Source organism: Octodon degus, unplaced genomic scaffold (assembly GCF_000260255.1).
Source record: "Octodon degus isolate 3935 unplaced genomic scaffold, OctDeg1.0 scaffold00250, whole genome shotgun sequence".
Lineage (NCBI taxonomy): Eukaryota > Metazoa > Chordata > Mammalia > Rodentia > Octodontidae > Octodon > Octodon degus.
This window is the reverse complement of record NW_004524826.1, coordinates 1383832-1397863: the sequence shown is the minus strand read 5'-3', so window position 1 is coordinate 1397863 and position 14032 is coordinate 1383832. Positions and strand designations below refer to the sequence as shown.

At 49.6% G+C, this 14032-nt stretch overlaps 1 protein-coding gene and 1 non-coding gene across 2 annotated transcripts in view; one reads left to right on the top strand and one right to left on the bottom strand.

The window, feature by feature from the left end:
• Adcy10 (adenylate cyclase 10) overlaps nt 1–14032 on the top strand; it is a 68491-nt gene that overhangs the window by 18088 nt on the left and 36371 nt on the right. The window contains exons 8-15 of the mRNA XM_023706313.1: nt 20–22; nt 696–781; nt 3561–3752; nt 5211–5329; nt 5874–5950; nt 6641–6830; nt 7987–8042; nt 10280–10433. Coding sequence (XP_023562081.1) covers nt 20–22; nt 696–781; nt 3561–3752; nt 5211–5329; nt 5874–5950; nt 6641–6830; nt 7987–8042; nt 10280–10433 — 877 coding nt within the window. The remainder of the gene's footprint in view (nt 1–19; nt 23–695; nt 782–3560; nt 3753–5210; nt 5330–5873; nt 5951–6640; nt 6831–7986; nt 8043–10279; nt 10434–14032) is intronic.
• LOC111813980 lies at nt 8206–8331 on the bottom strand. The gene has a single exon (XR_002819085.1). It is a non-coding gene; the product is annotated as a small nucleolar RNA SNORA40 (small nucleolar RNA).

Here is a 14032-nt window from a genome sequence, read left to right as displayed (position 1 = left end):
CAGAAACAAAGAGCAAAAGACAGTCACCACTCTGAGACCATGGGCCACATTCCTGAATCTTCCTCCTTCCATCCCTGTGAGCACTATTTTCCTTATAGGGCAGGGCCTGAGTGACAGGAAGTGATAAAATAGCTCCTTGGTTAGCATTACTCTTCCTGTGTAATGCTGAAGGATCAGGAACCTCATTATCCTGACAAATGAAACCAGGAGGTTGGGTTGTTGCCCCTCTAACATTGACATTTCCCCAGATGAGGTCCATGGCTGTCTTCTAGCTTGGTGACAGGAACGTTGAGTGACTCCATTTTGACATTTAGCTGGGACTGTTGGGGCCCCATGTAGGAGCTTAGTCCAAAGCAACGGCCTTGGGTAGCTCTTATGTGACAGTCACCATTCTGAGACCAGAGCCCACTTTCCTGGCTCTTTCTCCTGCTGCTCTGTCTACTCTATTGCCCGCTCCATCCTGACTCTGTCCTCTGTCCCCTGATCAGCCTACTCCCATCCTGGTGGGCAGTAGCTTCAGACTGAGCTCCATTTAAAGTCTCCTCAAATCCCAGCACATGATACCAGGGTACTGAGCCACACTACAGCAGAACTGGGGGCCCCCATGACCCCCAACAGCTCCCCCTCTGGGCCATGGGTTCCCAGGGGCCCAGTGCAGGTGGCTCCCATCCTGAGCCGGCCTCCTCTGCCCCTAGCGCTGAGGTTGGCGTGCTTGCTGGAGTCCAACCCAGAGCTGGAGGAATCACTGCAGAAGTACGTGATGGAGAGCATCCTGAAGCAGGTACCCTCCTGAGGAGTCCCCGGCTGTGTGGTGCTGGAGAGGTCGCTGGAAAGTTATGTTTTCGGTTTTGGGCTGTTGTTGTTAGGGGGTGTGTGTGTATGTGTGTGTCTGTGTGTCTTTTTAAGATCGGGTCTCACTGTGCAGTTTAGGTTGACCTTGAACTCACTTTGTATCCCAGGCTGGTCTCAAACATTCAACAATCCTCCTGCCTGTGCCTCCCAAGTACTGGGATTACAGGTGTGCCACCATACCTGGATTGACATTAAAAAAAAAAAAGCAGCATATACAATATTCCTTTGAAATAAAAAGACATTCTTTGTAGGTGACTTCACAGTGTATTCCTCAAGTCAGAACACAATTAAGAGCCAATGTGGTGGCCATGTGTGGTGACACTGACCCATCAGCTCAGTGCTGGCAAGCCTGAGGCAGGAAGAATGCCAGTTTGAGGCCAGCACAGGCTGCATCACAGGACCCTGTCTTAAACAAACAAGCAAACAAACCAAAGCATTCAGGTAGAAGCTGGGGCTGTAGCTCAGGGTAGAGCACTGTCCTTGCCGAGCGAGTGAGGCTCTGGACATAGCTGGAGTTAAAGGGGTGTTACTCACAGGAGCACTGTGACAGAAGGGCTAGGACCGAGCTGCCTCGCAGCATTGGGCAGGGGGCGCAGCTGCAGGCGTGTGACGGCGTGTTGCCTTGATTCCCCCCAGGCAGGAAGATGCAGGGTGCACAAGTGCTGTGCAATGCTGCTACTATTCCCTTGCATTCAGCTTAAGTTTCAGACTCTGCAAGCTACATAACCAGGGCCCCCCATCTACCTTCAGCTCCCCAGAGTTTGCCTTTCCTAGTCTCTTAATGCTCTGTGTGTGTGTGTGTGTGTGTGTGTGTGTGTACCTCTGTTTGCTTGTTTTGTTTTTGGTGTTGTGTTGTTTTGTTTTGTTTGTGGTGCAGGGAATTGAAGTCAGGATTTTTGTTTTGGTTTGGTTTGGTTTTTTGATAGGCAGTCTTACTGTGTAGCCTACACTGGCCTTGAATTTAGGACAATCTTCTTGCCTCAGCTTCTCGCCTGCTGAGATTACAGGTGTGTGCTACCATATCTGGCAGTTTGCTTGTTTTTTGAAAGAGTGAACAGTTTGCTATGTAGCTTAGACTGGTCTTTGGTTTTGGGGGGGGTGTTTTTTAGGGAAGGGTCTACAAGGTGTTCAGGGTCTCACTACTAGATCAGACTCATAGTGATCCGCCTGTTTATAGCCTCCCAAGAGCTGGGATTATAGGTGCGTGCCACCATGCCCAGTCTCAATCACCGTCTCAGCGCCCCTGAGGGCAGGGCTGGCACAGCAGGCCCAGAGATCGAACCCCCAGCTCCTGCACCTGCTGGCAGGTGCTTTAATCTGCTGAGCTATTTGACCTGCCCTTAGACTGGTCTTGAACTCAGAGTAGCCCAGATTAGCCTCAAATTTACAGGGATCCTCCTGCCTCAGTCTTTCCAGTGCTGGGATTATAGACATGTGTCACCATGTCCAGCTAGAAATGAACTTCCTTCCTTCCTTCCTCCCTCCCTTCCTTCCTTCCTTCCTTCCTCCCTCCCTCCCTCCCTCACTCACTCCCTCTTTTCTCTCTCCCTCTCTTCCTCCCTCCCTCCCTTCTTTCCTTCCTTCTTGAAGGAGGAAAGCTTTATTTTAACTCACAGGGAGTGACTTTCTTGAGTGTGAAAAATCTTCAATGGCTAGGCATGGTGGCTCAGGTCTGCAACCCCAACACTCAGGAGCCTGCATCAGGAGGGTTGTCATGAGTTTCAGACCAGCCTGAGCTCTATAGCAAGACCCTGCCTTAAAAAAAAAAGTTGAAGAAAGCCAGGCATGGATATTTAGGGGAGAAAATACAATGATTTCCGCCACTGGTTTTCAGAACAATTTGACAAAATTCCTGGGCAGTGGCCAGCAGGAGTAATTTGGCATTGTTGTCTTTTCTTTGCCCCACGCCTATCAGGATAGCTTGGTGTGTAGAGGAGGCTGCATGAGCATACCCCCAAGAGGCCAGTGGCCAAGTGTGGCCACGGGCATCCAGACAACCAAGTTCCAGCTTGCTTGGGACAACTGTGCTCCTTCTGTTATCTAAAACAAGAGAATGGGCTTAATTCTGTCTGAAGATAAGAGTGGGTTCAGGTGTAAAAGTATTCCAGGAAGAGCTGGGCTGTGAAACTGCAGTGTAAGATGGAATTACGTGGCCCGCTGGTCCGACCCCAAAGCTATGCAGACAGGGGAGGCAGAAGGAGCAGCAGTTCTTCCTCTTACTGTGGTGGCTCATCTTGGTATGAAGAAACTTGTCCCTGGGATGACACTGCGGGTGTCAACCAAAACAGTAAATGCATGGTTGTCCCTGGAGAAGATTTGGGTGGTGCACTTTTTTCCCTCTGCTTGATTTCAGGCAGGCAGGCTCTGCAGCCTGGCATCTCTCACATCCTGGTAACCTGAGCTCCTCCAAAGAGTCTCAGAACACTCCTTTTGCCGCCGGGTGTGGTGGCCTGCACCTGTAATCTCACCTGCACTCTGGGAGGCTGAGGCAGGAGGATCGAAAGTTCAAATCCAGCCTGGGCAGCAGACTCTTGTCTCAAAATTAAAAATAAAAAGAAGTACTGAGTACATTGTTCCATGTGAGGGCCCTGGGTTTAATCCCCTGAGGAAGGAAAAAAAGGACTCCTTTCTTCCACCTCAGGATTTTAGGGTTGGGAGTGGGGGTGGCCTGGGACCCATAGCACAGAGAACTGCTTTCAACCCTGCAGATTGATGATAGACAGCTCCGGGGCTATTTGTCTGAGCTTCGGCCAGTGACGATTGTGTTTGTGAACCTGGTATTTAAAGAGCAGAACAAGGTGGAAGTCATAGGTTCAGCCATCCAGGACGCCTGTGAGCACATCACCTCGACCCTGCAGGCCTTCCGAGGCCAGATCAATAAAGTCTTCATGTTTGACAAGGTAAACAGGAACAAGGAGGGGCGGGACCTGCCAATAGCTGGAGACAGGGGACTAGATGAGTAGACATTTAACCTGGAAGTCTCCGTCTTTATTTAGGATTATAACTCACGTGGCACACGCGGCACTCACTATGTGGAACTCTGTTCTCAACATGTCACATGTGAGGTGTGACAAGAGTAGATAATGCATGTTTAAGTTTTTAAAATGTGTTACAGTGAAAGACACATTGCCACGAATCCCCCTCGAAATCCTCCGCGTCACTGCACACACTGATCCATGTGGCCTTGCCACTCTACGAAAGCAGTTCCAGAATACTCTTTCTGGAGTGTCTTCACAGGTTATGGTAAAACAAACAAACAATAAATGCTGCTGCCCAGTGCCATCTGACAAAAGGCAGATGGGTAAAAACATGATGATGTCACTTACCTTCTTCCCTGGATCTGGCACCACGTGGCTCCTGGTCCTTCCCCAAAGTCCAAAGGACCATGGAAGGGAGACATTGTGGCTACTGCGCTCAGGGCCCTAAATTTAATCCCTAGTACCACAAAAAAAGTAGAACACAGTTGCATCGCCCCCTGCCAGCACCCACGCCTCCTGTGACTGCTCCCCTGGCAGCCTGGGTCAGGCTGGAATCAGAGGGGAGAGACCGCACCCCTTGCCACGGCTCGCAGGCAGCTCCAGGGCTGTGTGGTCGAGGAGTTCCTGGTGATCACTCCTGGCTCTGGATCCCTCGCAGTGTCCCTCAGAGGGATTTACAGAATGAAAGCTCTGTGCAGCCTCAGTCTTCCAACTTCCAGGAGCCTTAGTTTACCCACCCCACTTCCTTTGTGCTTTAGGAAGGAGTCTCACTGTGTTGCCTGAGCTGGTCTCAAACTCCTGAACTACAGGGATCATCATGGCGGGACTTTTGAGTAGCTGGGACTCAGGGGTAGGCAGCAAACACCTCCCCTGCACCTTCCCACAGTGCTGCGATGAACCCAGGGACTCACGCAGCTAGAGCTACACATGTGGCCTCTACCAGGGTGGTATGGGCAGCCGTCCTCTCCCCGTCTCTCTTCCTTCCTTCTTTCCTCCCTTTCCTTCTGTGTCTCTGTCTCTGTCTGTCTCCCTCTCCCTCTTTCTCTCTCTGTATTGGAATTGAACCGCGGGCCTTCATAGTGTCCTGTACCCCTAGGCCTTTTTTAAAATTTTGAGGCAAGTTGCTAAATTGCCCAGCCTGGGCTCACACTTGTGATCTTTCTGCCTCAGCCTCCCAGAGTGCTGGAATTACACATACCCACTACTACACTCCGCTTCCAAATTCTGCTGTGGATGGTGTACTACAAGTTATACAAAGTTGATGCAAAATCAGGTCAGGCATAAGAGAAAGACTCAGAGAATCGCTGTGGTGCTCTGAGGGCCAGCGCAACCCTCCCTGGTGCCACGACTGCCCACCACGCATTCACCCTCTCCCTGCAGGGCTGTTCCTTCCTTTGTGTCTTTGGTTTCCCCGGAGAAAAGGAGCCCAACGAAGTCACTCACGCTTTGGAAAGTGCTGTGGACATATTCGACTTCTGCTCCCAGGTGCCTAAGATCCAGTGAGTGTCACCCTGAGCCCACATGTGGTCCTGGACCTTCCTAAATGGGGTGGGGGTAGGGCTTTCAGGGGCAGAAAAGAAGGAAAAGAACTAAGAACTCAGTTCTGTACCTCAGACTCTTGGTCCTTCCTACTTCCAGGCCTTGTACAGTTGCCACAGACTACCAACAAAGGGCATGAGGTTTATGTTGTTATTTTCATTTTCTTTTTCGTGGTACTAGAAATTGAACCCAAGGCCTTCAAACGGAGCTACATACTCACTCTTTTTTACTTTAAGGCAGTGTCTCACTAAGTTGCCCAGAGTGGGCTCATATTTGTCATCCTCTTGCCTCAGCCTCCCAAAGTGCCAGTACCACAGGCAGGCATCCCCCCTTGAGAGTTAGAGAATTATTTATCAAAAACCCTTTCCCGTCCCTCCATACCCCACTTGCTGTCTTCCTTCCCTTCTACCCTCTCGGTGCTCACCACCATTTTGGAAATTCTTCTCTTATGCCAATGTTCATGATATCAATGGCTTCTATACAACCCTCTCTCCCTGGTGCTAGTACGGTGTCCATCGGTGTGGCCAGCGGCATCGTCTTCTGTGGCATCATCGGACACACAATGCGACATGAGTACACAGGTGCTGGGGTCTGCCCTGCTGGGGGAGGGTACAGGACCAGGGGCCCAGGCTGGGCTGTGGACTCCAGCTTCTACAATGTGTGTGAGCTTAAGACATCCAGCGCCCCCAGAGCAGGGTGGGTAGTGAGATGCTCATGGTAGAGGTGAGGGCCTTCCAGAAAAATTTCCTGTTATTAAATAGCCTCCTAGCTGTGCTCCTGGAATGGGACAGGTTAAGGTAAAACTGCTGTGTGTGTGTGTGTGTGTGTGTGTGTGTGTGTGTGTGTGACTGGGGATTGAATCCAGGGCCTTCGTACCAAGCCATGTCCCCAACCCTTGCCAAGATGTGCTAAATTGAATAGCCTACGCTGTGCTCAATCTTCCAGTTTCCCTGCATCAAGCTCCTAGAATGCTGGAATTACAGTGTTGTGCCACCAAGTTCATCTGCTTCATGCATACGCCTTATCTGAGAGGCTTTGAGGCCCATAGCCATCTGGCTTACAGACTTCTTCCTGTCCCAGGTCCTTCTAGCCCAAAGCAGGCTCCCAGATGATGACTGCTGATGGCGCAAGAGTCACTTCTGAATCTGTGCAAATAGCTCCTGGCTGACCACAGCTAGTAGAAGGGAAACTCACAAAGTGTACAGGGTATGCAGGGGCTGTCCTCAGATGACCTTGGGCTCCATGGCTTTAGCTACTTCTTTCCGTGGCAGTCATTGGTCAGAAAGTCAACATCGCCGCCAGGATCATGATGTACTACCCAGGAATTGTGACCTGTGACTCTGTGACCTACAATAGCAGCAACCTACCAGCTTACTTCTTTAAAGAGCTCCCAAAGAAAGTGCTGAAAGGCGTTGCAGACCCAGGACCAGTCTATCAGTGCTTGGGCCTCAATGAGGAAGTGTGAGTGTGGGCATGGATTTTTCAGTATTTTCTGGAGAAGTGGGAGGATGCACCTACCTAGGCAGGTCATGGGCAGCCGTGTGAGAGTCTGGCATTTCAGCAAGCAGGAATATGGTCTGTCCCAGTCCAATGGTCTGATTTCAAAACCCTTCATCTCCACTCTGTCCTGCTGCTCTTATGGCCCAAGGGGAGATCCTACTGTGCCCTTTGGCCAGAAAATTTGAGGGTGAGTCTTCAAAGATTACACAAACAGACCAGAGAATTTCCGTATGTAAGCATCTCTTTCCCCCCAGATGGACCAGTCACCATCAAGCAAGCATCTACTGATGGGGCCAACCATGTGCTAAGGTTTTGATGAGGTTATAAGAGTATACACTGTTCTTCCTCTCCTAGGTCTTTAGTGAAATACACTTCCCCAAAGTCCAGCTTAGACTTGTGGATGTCACTGTGGGCTTAAAATCATTCAGTTGCTTCCAGTCACGTTGAGGCCAGTGTTCAAATTCCTTACGGTGACACATAAGGTACCCCCTGGTCTTCCTACCCCACCTCCTCCTTGAACTCTAGTATCCCAGGCTGGCCTTGAACTTATGATCCTCCTATCTCATCCTCTGGAGTCTACAGACATGGGCCCCCACCCAGCACGAGTCTTTTGCCAGTGCTGAAGATGAAATCCAAGGCCTTGAACAGGGTATGGTAGTGCACACTGGAAGTCCCAGCCCTCGGGAGGCTGAGGCAGGAGAATCTTGAGGCTGAGGCCAACCTGGACCTATATAGCATGTGCTCAGCAAGGGTGAGCTATTGTTTAAGCAATTGGTAGAACCTTGTCAGAACATAAGACTGCACTGTACCAAGTGTATTGGGCCCCATACTGAGGAGCTTGTCTCCCTGAAAGGGGTCTATTCTACTTGTGCAGACCCAAAAAGCATTTGTGAAACAGTGTTCCAAGTGCTACAGTAACAGCTGGCACATGGGTGTCAGCTTGCTCGCTGACCAAGTAGAACTTCCCCTCCTTTCTCCTTTGGCACCTGCAACCCTTGAGTTAGGGCTTAGACTCTCATTAGAGACTGAAGAAGAGCCCATCTGGGAACCTAAAACCAAGCCCGTGCTCTCAGGACTCCTCTTGCAATCTAACTCCTCTTCCTTCTTCCTTTTGCAGTGTGTTTGGTATGGCGTACCTCAGGGCCAAAGGAAGTGAGAGCTACCCTTTGCTGGGTACGTAGTGATCCTTGCTTTCTAAGTGTCCTCAGCCCTTTTATTTTTTGTTTTGTGATGGGCCTATGCAAAGTCACCAAATTGCCCAGGCTGGGTTTGAATTTGGGATCCCTTTGCCTCAGCCTCCTGAGTAGAGATTACAGATGTGGGCCACTATGCCCAGCTTATTCCTTCTAATATGTGTCAAAAGCTGTACTGACCAGTGAGTTCTGGCTTGCAAAAAAGACTTCTATTTGGAACTTGTCCATAAGTCTTGCCCACAAGTTAGACAAAAACAGATCCAAGAGGCTAGGAATTCCCTTCCTGCCTGAAGACCTGAATATCCCTGAGAGACTCAGTGCAAATTCAGTCCTGGCCACCACTGTGTCGGGGTGATGGGGTGATGGCCTGTACCACATTTGGAGGAATGCTACATTGAATCTTCTGCAGGGCCCTGAGAGAAGGCAAGAGGCTCAGAGCAGCAAAAAGCACCTGGGTCAGTGGAAATGCAGCCAGGCATGGCATCTGGTGGTTTTATGGGTGTTCCGGCATATCACTTCTTGTACACTAAGACCCCAAACTCCTGCAAGCCAGAGGAGAAAGGAGACCCACGTTCACCTCCTCGAGCCCTTGCTCTCCAGCCCCAAAAGTGCTCATAGTGACCACAGAGCAGGAGTCCCTGATTTCCCTCTGCAGGCTTGCAGAAGACAGGATAGCACTGTCATGAGGCCTCTGTGTGACACGCACATGTCTCTTGTGAGATCCCACCCACGTGAGGTGAACATCAGCCCCACGCACCTTCCTGGCAGCTACAGCCCGAAGCAGCTCCTCCAGGGTTTGCAGAGCAGGAAATACCCATCCTTTATAAGTGTGCCTGTCATAACGTTGCAGTAACATGGGCAACAAAAGTACAATGAATATATAGTGGCGTTTTAAGTTCCAAAATACATACAACAGCCCAGATAATAGGGCTTCGTTCAGACAGAAACAGGACACATATATTTAAAGTTTCCTGGAGAGGAGTGGTAAGAGCATTTGCCTAGCATGGGGCAGGCTAGCGTTCAAGCCCTAGGGTCACAGAAGAAGAGTAACTGGTTCCTACACTCTGCAGAGTCCAGATGATGACACTCACTGGCTTTCCCTGCTCGTGTTCCCTCACGGAGGGCTAGAAGCTAGAAGCTTCTGCTCTGTAGCCTCACGAGCTTCAAGCAAAGGAAAACAATGCAGCTTACAAAACTGAAGTTGAAATGAGAGTATTTCAGGGCAGGGGAGATAGCTCAGTGGTCCAAGCACCTGCCTGGCATGGGCAAGGACCCGGGTTCAATCCCTGGTACTATATACCCTGCTGACCCTGGTACCCTGGGCGCACCTGTGCTGGTCACCGAAGCCAGGTGTAGTGCTGTGTGCCTGTAGTCCCAGAGCTGGGAAGGCTGAGACAGGATGATCACTACGAGTCTGAGCTGCATAGCTCTGAGTCACACAGCAAGACCCTGTACCACATAAATAAATAAAAGATTTTATAAAAGTATAAAAAAGAAATGAGATTTCAGGAAGGGACAATTTCACACCAAAGAATCTACAGAGTGGCTCTGACTAAACCATATTCAGAAATCTCCATCACCATGTACAGCATGTAGATTTCTTTTCTGAAGCATCTACATGCAGGCTAACACTACTTGTTTTATCAGGAAAAAAAAAAAAACCCACGATGTAGTTTTACTAAGAATTTGGGTCAGAGCCAGGTGTGGTGATGAGTACTTATAATCCTAGCACTCAGGAGAGCAAAACAGGAGGATCACTTCAAGTTCAAGGCCAGCCTGGGTTACATAGTGAGTCCAAATCCAGCCTGTGCCAGATCCTATCTCAAAAAAACAAAAATAAAGAAGTAAAACAAAACCAAAAACCCAACTTTCTTTCACAGCTTGTGGTAGTCAAATGAAACTACAAAACCACCTTGTTAACTAGAAAGTTCTAGAGGGAGACTCTTAAAACTGAACGTACCCGAGGGCCAGGTGCAGTGGTACACACCCGGAATCCCAGCACAGTGAGGCTGCACCAGGAACACCCAGAGATCGAGGCCGACCCCGGGCTCCTAGCAAGACTGTGTGTCAGAAATGAAGCACATAGGCTCTGGGGAGGGTCAGCGAACAATGCCGGGGGTCTCCAGGAATGTTCTTGGGAGGCATTCACTATGCGCTTTCTTATAGCTCTATGGATGTTGATTAGTTTACTCCTTTTTTAAAAAATAAAAATAACAGGACGTGATAAGGAGATCAAGTACTTCATGGATAATATGAAGAGATTTCTGATTTCTGGCTATAGCCGTGTCCTCATTTACGAAGGCATAACAGGCTATGGGAAGAGCCAAATCCTCAAGGAGATCGAGTACCTGGCCCAGGGGGAGAGGCACAGGTGCGTGGCCCAGAACCCTCTTCCTTCCCATGAGCACCCCAAAGCCCTTCCCAGTCCTGTCCTGCAGTTCTCCTCCTCTTACCTTCCGGGAGTGCCAAGGCTGACCAGTGAAGCCCTGGTTTACAGTCGTGGGACCGGGGTATTTGAAAGCTGCCTGAACACCCTCAGAGTGCAGATGGCTGAGGGTGGCTGGCATGGACACTGAGACAGAGGCCAGGCTGCGGCTGCAGAACAGGCACTGGTCGGGGTCACTTGTCATACCGCTGAATGTCGGTGGGGCCAGGGGCTGAAAGGCCTTTGGATTTTCCTCTGGAAGGCAGAGCTGATGAGCTTGCCTCATGTTGCTTAAGTAATTCCTTTCTTTTTTTATTTCTCCCATTCTTTTTAATTTTTTTAGTCCATGTTTGCAATATATAATGACAACCCTCATCAAGGGGAGGTGGTACATGCACACACCTAACACCTCTTGTTTTACTTTCCCCTCTTTTCTCCCCCTCCTTTTTTCTTTTCTCCTCTCCTCTCTTCTCTTTTCTTTCTTTCTTTTTTTTTTTTGCAGTGCTGAGATTGAACCCACAGCCTTTGCACAGAGCTACCTTACCCGTTTTTATTTTTTATTTTGAGACAGGGTCTTGCTAAATCACGAAGTTTCCTAGGCTGGGCTTGCTCTTGCAGTCCTCCTGCCTCAGCCTCCCAGAGTGCTAACATTACAGGGCTGCACCACCTCACCTGGCTTCAATGTTCACAGGAGGGTATCACCCATCTCACCCCCCCACCCCACCCCTGTGCAAGCAGATACAACATATCCAATAACAAGTCAGGGATACTGCTGCCTCCCATGTTCTCCTGAAGCTATCGGGGAGATGCTTGTTAGCTTTACGTCATGTGCAGCTGTGTTCCTATCGCTCTGTAGTGCCAGGCCTGAGAAAAACCAGCTTCAAAGTCTCTGATACTGCCCAGGGGATGGTTCATAACGGCCAGGAGGCCTGGCCAATTCCCTTCCGGTTTCTCCCTCCTCTGAGACCAGCTCAGTCAGCAGCTACCAGAGCAAACAGGACAAAGCACTGATCTGGGCAATATCGGCCGTAGGACTAATCTGGCTTGTCGTTCCTGGAACCCAAGACCCAGGTGGCAGGAGTTGCTTCCTCTCAGCTCAGGGAGGAAGTCTGATCCACACTTCTGCAGGTCTGGCTGTGCCTGGGCTTTCCATCCCATGGTGCTTTCCTCTACTGAGTCCAAATCTGCCCCCACCTGAGCTTTGGGATGAGGTCTCACTCTGTCTTGGGCTGGCCTCGGACCCCTGTGGCCAAAGTGATCTCCCACCTCAGCCTCCTGTGTGGCTGAGATTACAGGGGGCAGTACCTTGCCGCCCACATTTGTCTCTCTCTCTCTTTTTTTTTCTTTTGCAAAGTTTTATTAAAGGTAGGAAAAGAAGCAAGCCCTGTGAAGCAAGCTTGGGCCAAGGAAAAGTAGGAAAAGAAGTACACTCACTGGTGTGAGGGTGGCCACCGGCACACAGGAAGGAAGTGGTTTCTCCTTAGAAAGATACCAATCACACAGGGTTAGGGGCTTACTCTATTTCAGGATGTCATCTTTTAACTTTAATTTTAATATTAATTTGTGTGTGTGTGTGTGTGTGTGTGATTGGGGACTGAACCCGGGGGCTTCTCACTGAGCTACATCTCTAGCCTGTCTGTCAAATTTTAAATTTTGAATCAGGTTCTCACTAAGCCACTAAATTACCCAAGAAGGAGTCAACCTTGCAACTCTCCCACCCCAGACACCCAGAGGGCAGGGATCACTGGTGTGCCCCAGCCCATTTGGCTCAGTGTGGGTCCTGTTCTCAAACAAGGCACATTCTGGGGTACTAGGGGCTCCACAGATGGATGTGAGGGGGCACGGGGAGCCCATGCCAATTGCCAGGATCCTAAGTGTGAGCTCTGTCAGACCTCTGTCCACAAGGAGCTGGCGCTGAAGAGGGGGAGATGAGGGGAGGTTCAGTATCACACAGGACAGACCCATGCTGTACATAATTTAAAGAGCAAAACCAAAGAGGAACAGAGGGTACGGGGGCAGACTCTATGGAGCCGAAAAGGGGTCGGGGAGGGGAGTATAAAGGGCTGAGAGGCAATGGTTATATACCAGTTCCGCGCCATGAGTGTGACTATTTTGGGTCATAAACATGCATGCAATATAAAATGAACTTATTTTTATTTTTTCGAAGACGTGGTCTCACTATTTAGTTCAAGCTGGCCTGGACTTATTATACTGCCCAGCTTGGCCTCAAACTCATAAGCAACCCTCCTACCTCAGCCTCCCAAGTGCCACATGCCTCCATGTCTGGCTCCAAAAAATAAAGTGCACTTGAAAACAAAAGCACAGAAGCAGGGAGAGAATGGCAGAAGAGAGCTGTGCAGGCTAGGACCTTGGGGTGCCAGGAGTGGGTTCCAGGCGTCTGAATGGGGCTGAGCCAGGAGCTGCAGCAGTAGGGCCAGGGCTGTGCAGGGGAGTGCAGGGAGGGCAGACCCAGAGGAGCTGCAGCCCAGGCGTGCACGACTGAACAGGCTTGTTGGCAGAGGGCAGGTACTGGGCGGAGTGGCAGCCATCAATGGACAGGTGGGCATGGTGGCACACCCTTGTCTTCCCAGCACTCTGGGAGGCTGTAGCAGGATTATAAGTTACAGTCCAAATTGGGCAGTTTAGTGACTTAATGAGACCCTTAATCAGGATTTTAAAAAGAGAGCCAGGGATGTAGCTCAGTGCGAAGGCCCTGGGTTCAGCCCCCAGTACCACCAAAAAACAAACCAACAACAACAAAAAACAAAGACAGAGACTTTGGAAAGCCTGATATGTCACATAAAGAAATATGGATTTACACTTTCAGGCAATTGAGGCATGAAAAAAGTTTATTTTCACTTATTTTTTTTGAGATAGTCTTGCTGTGAAATCCAAGCTGACCTCAAACTTGCCACCCTCCTGCCTCAGCCTCCCAGTTCTCACCATATAGGCCAGGCTGGCCTGAAACTCATGATTCTCCACCTAGCTGAAAATTTTTAAATAAGAATGATAAAAGATTTGTCTTTTTAATATTTTCTTTTTTTTTTCTTTCTCTTTTGTTTTGTTTTGGAGACAGGGTCTTGCTATGCAGTTCAGGATGGCCTTGAACTCATTATGTAACCTAGACTGGCCTCAATGTCACAGCAAGCCTCCTGCCTCAGCCTCCCAAGTGGTAGGATTACAGACATGTATCACCACTCTTTTTTTCTTTCCTTTTTTCTTTTTCTCTTTTTTTCTTTTTTTATCTTTACTTATTTGGTACAGGGTCTCACTATGCAGCTCAGACTCATAGTGATCCTCCTGTCTCAGCCTCCCCAGCACTGGGATTACAAGCATCACCACCAGGCTGGGTTTCAGTGGCTGGTACAGTGCGCCCAGGATTCCAGGGCTGGCATGGCATGCGGTACAGGGGATCAAACCTGAGTCCTTGCGCTTGTCAGTCAGGCGCTTAGATCACCCAGTTATTTCCCCAGACCACCTGCCTTCTTTTCTTTTCCTTTTGTTCTTTCTTTCTTTCTTTCTTTCTTTCTTTCTTTCTTTCTTTC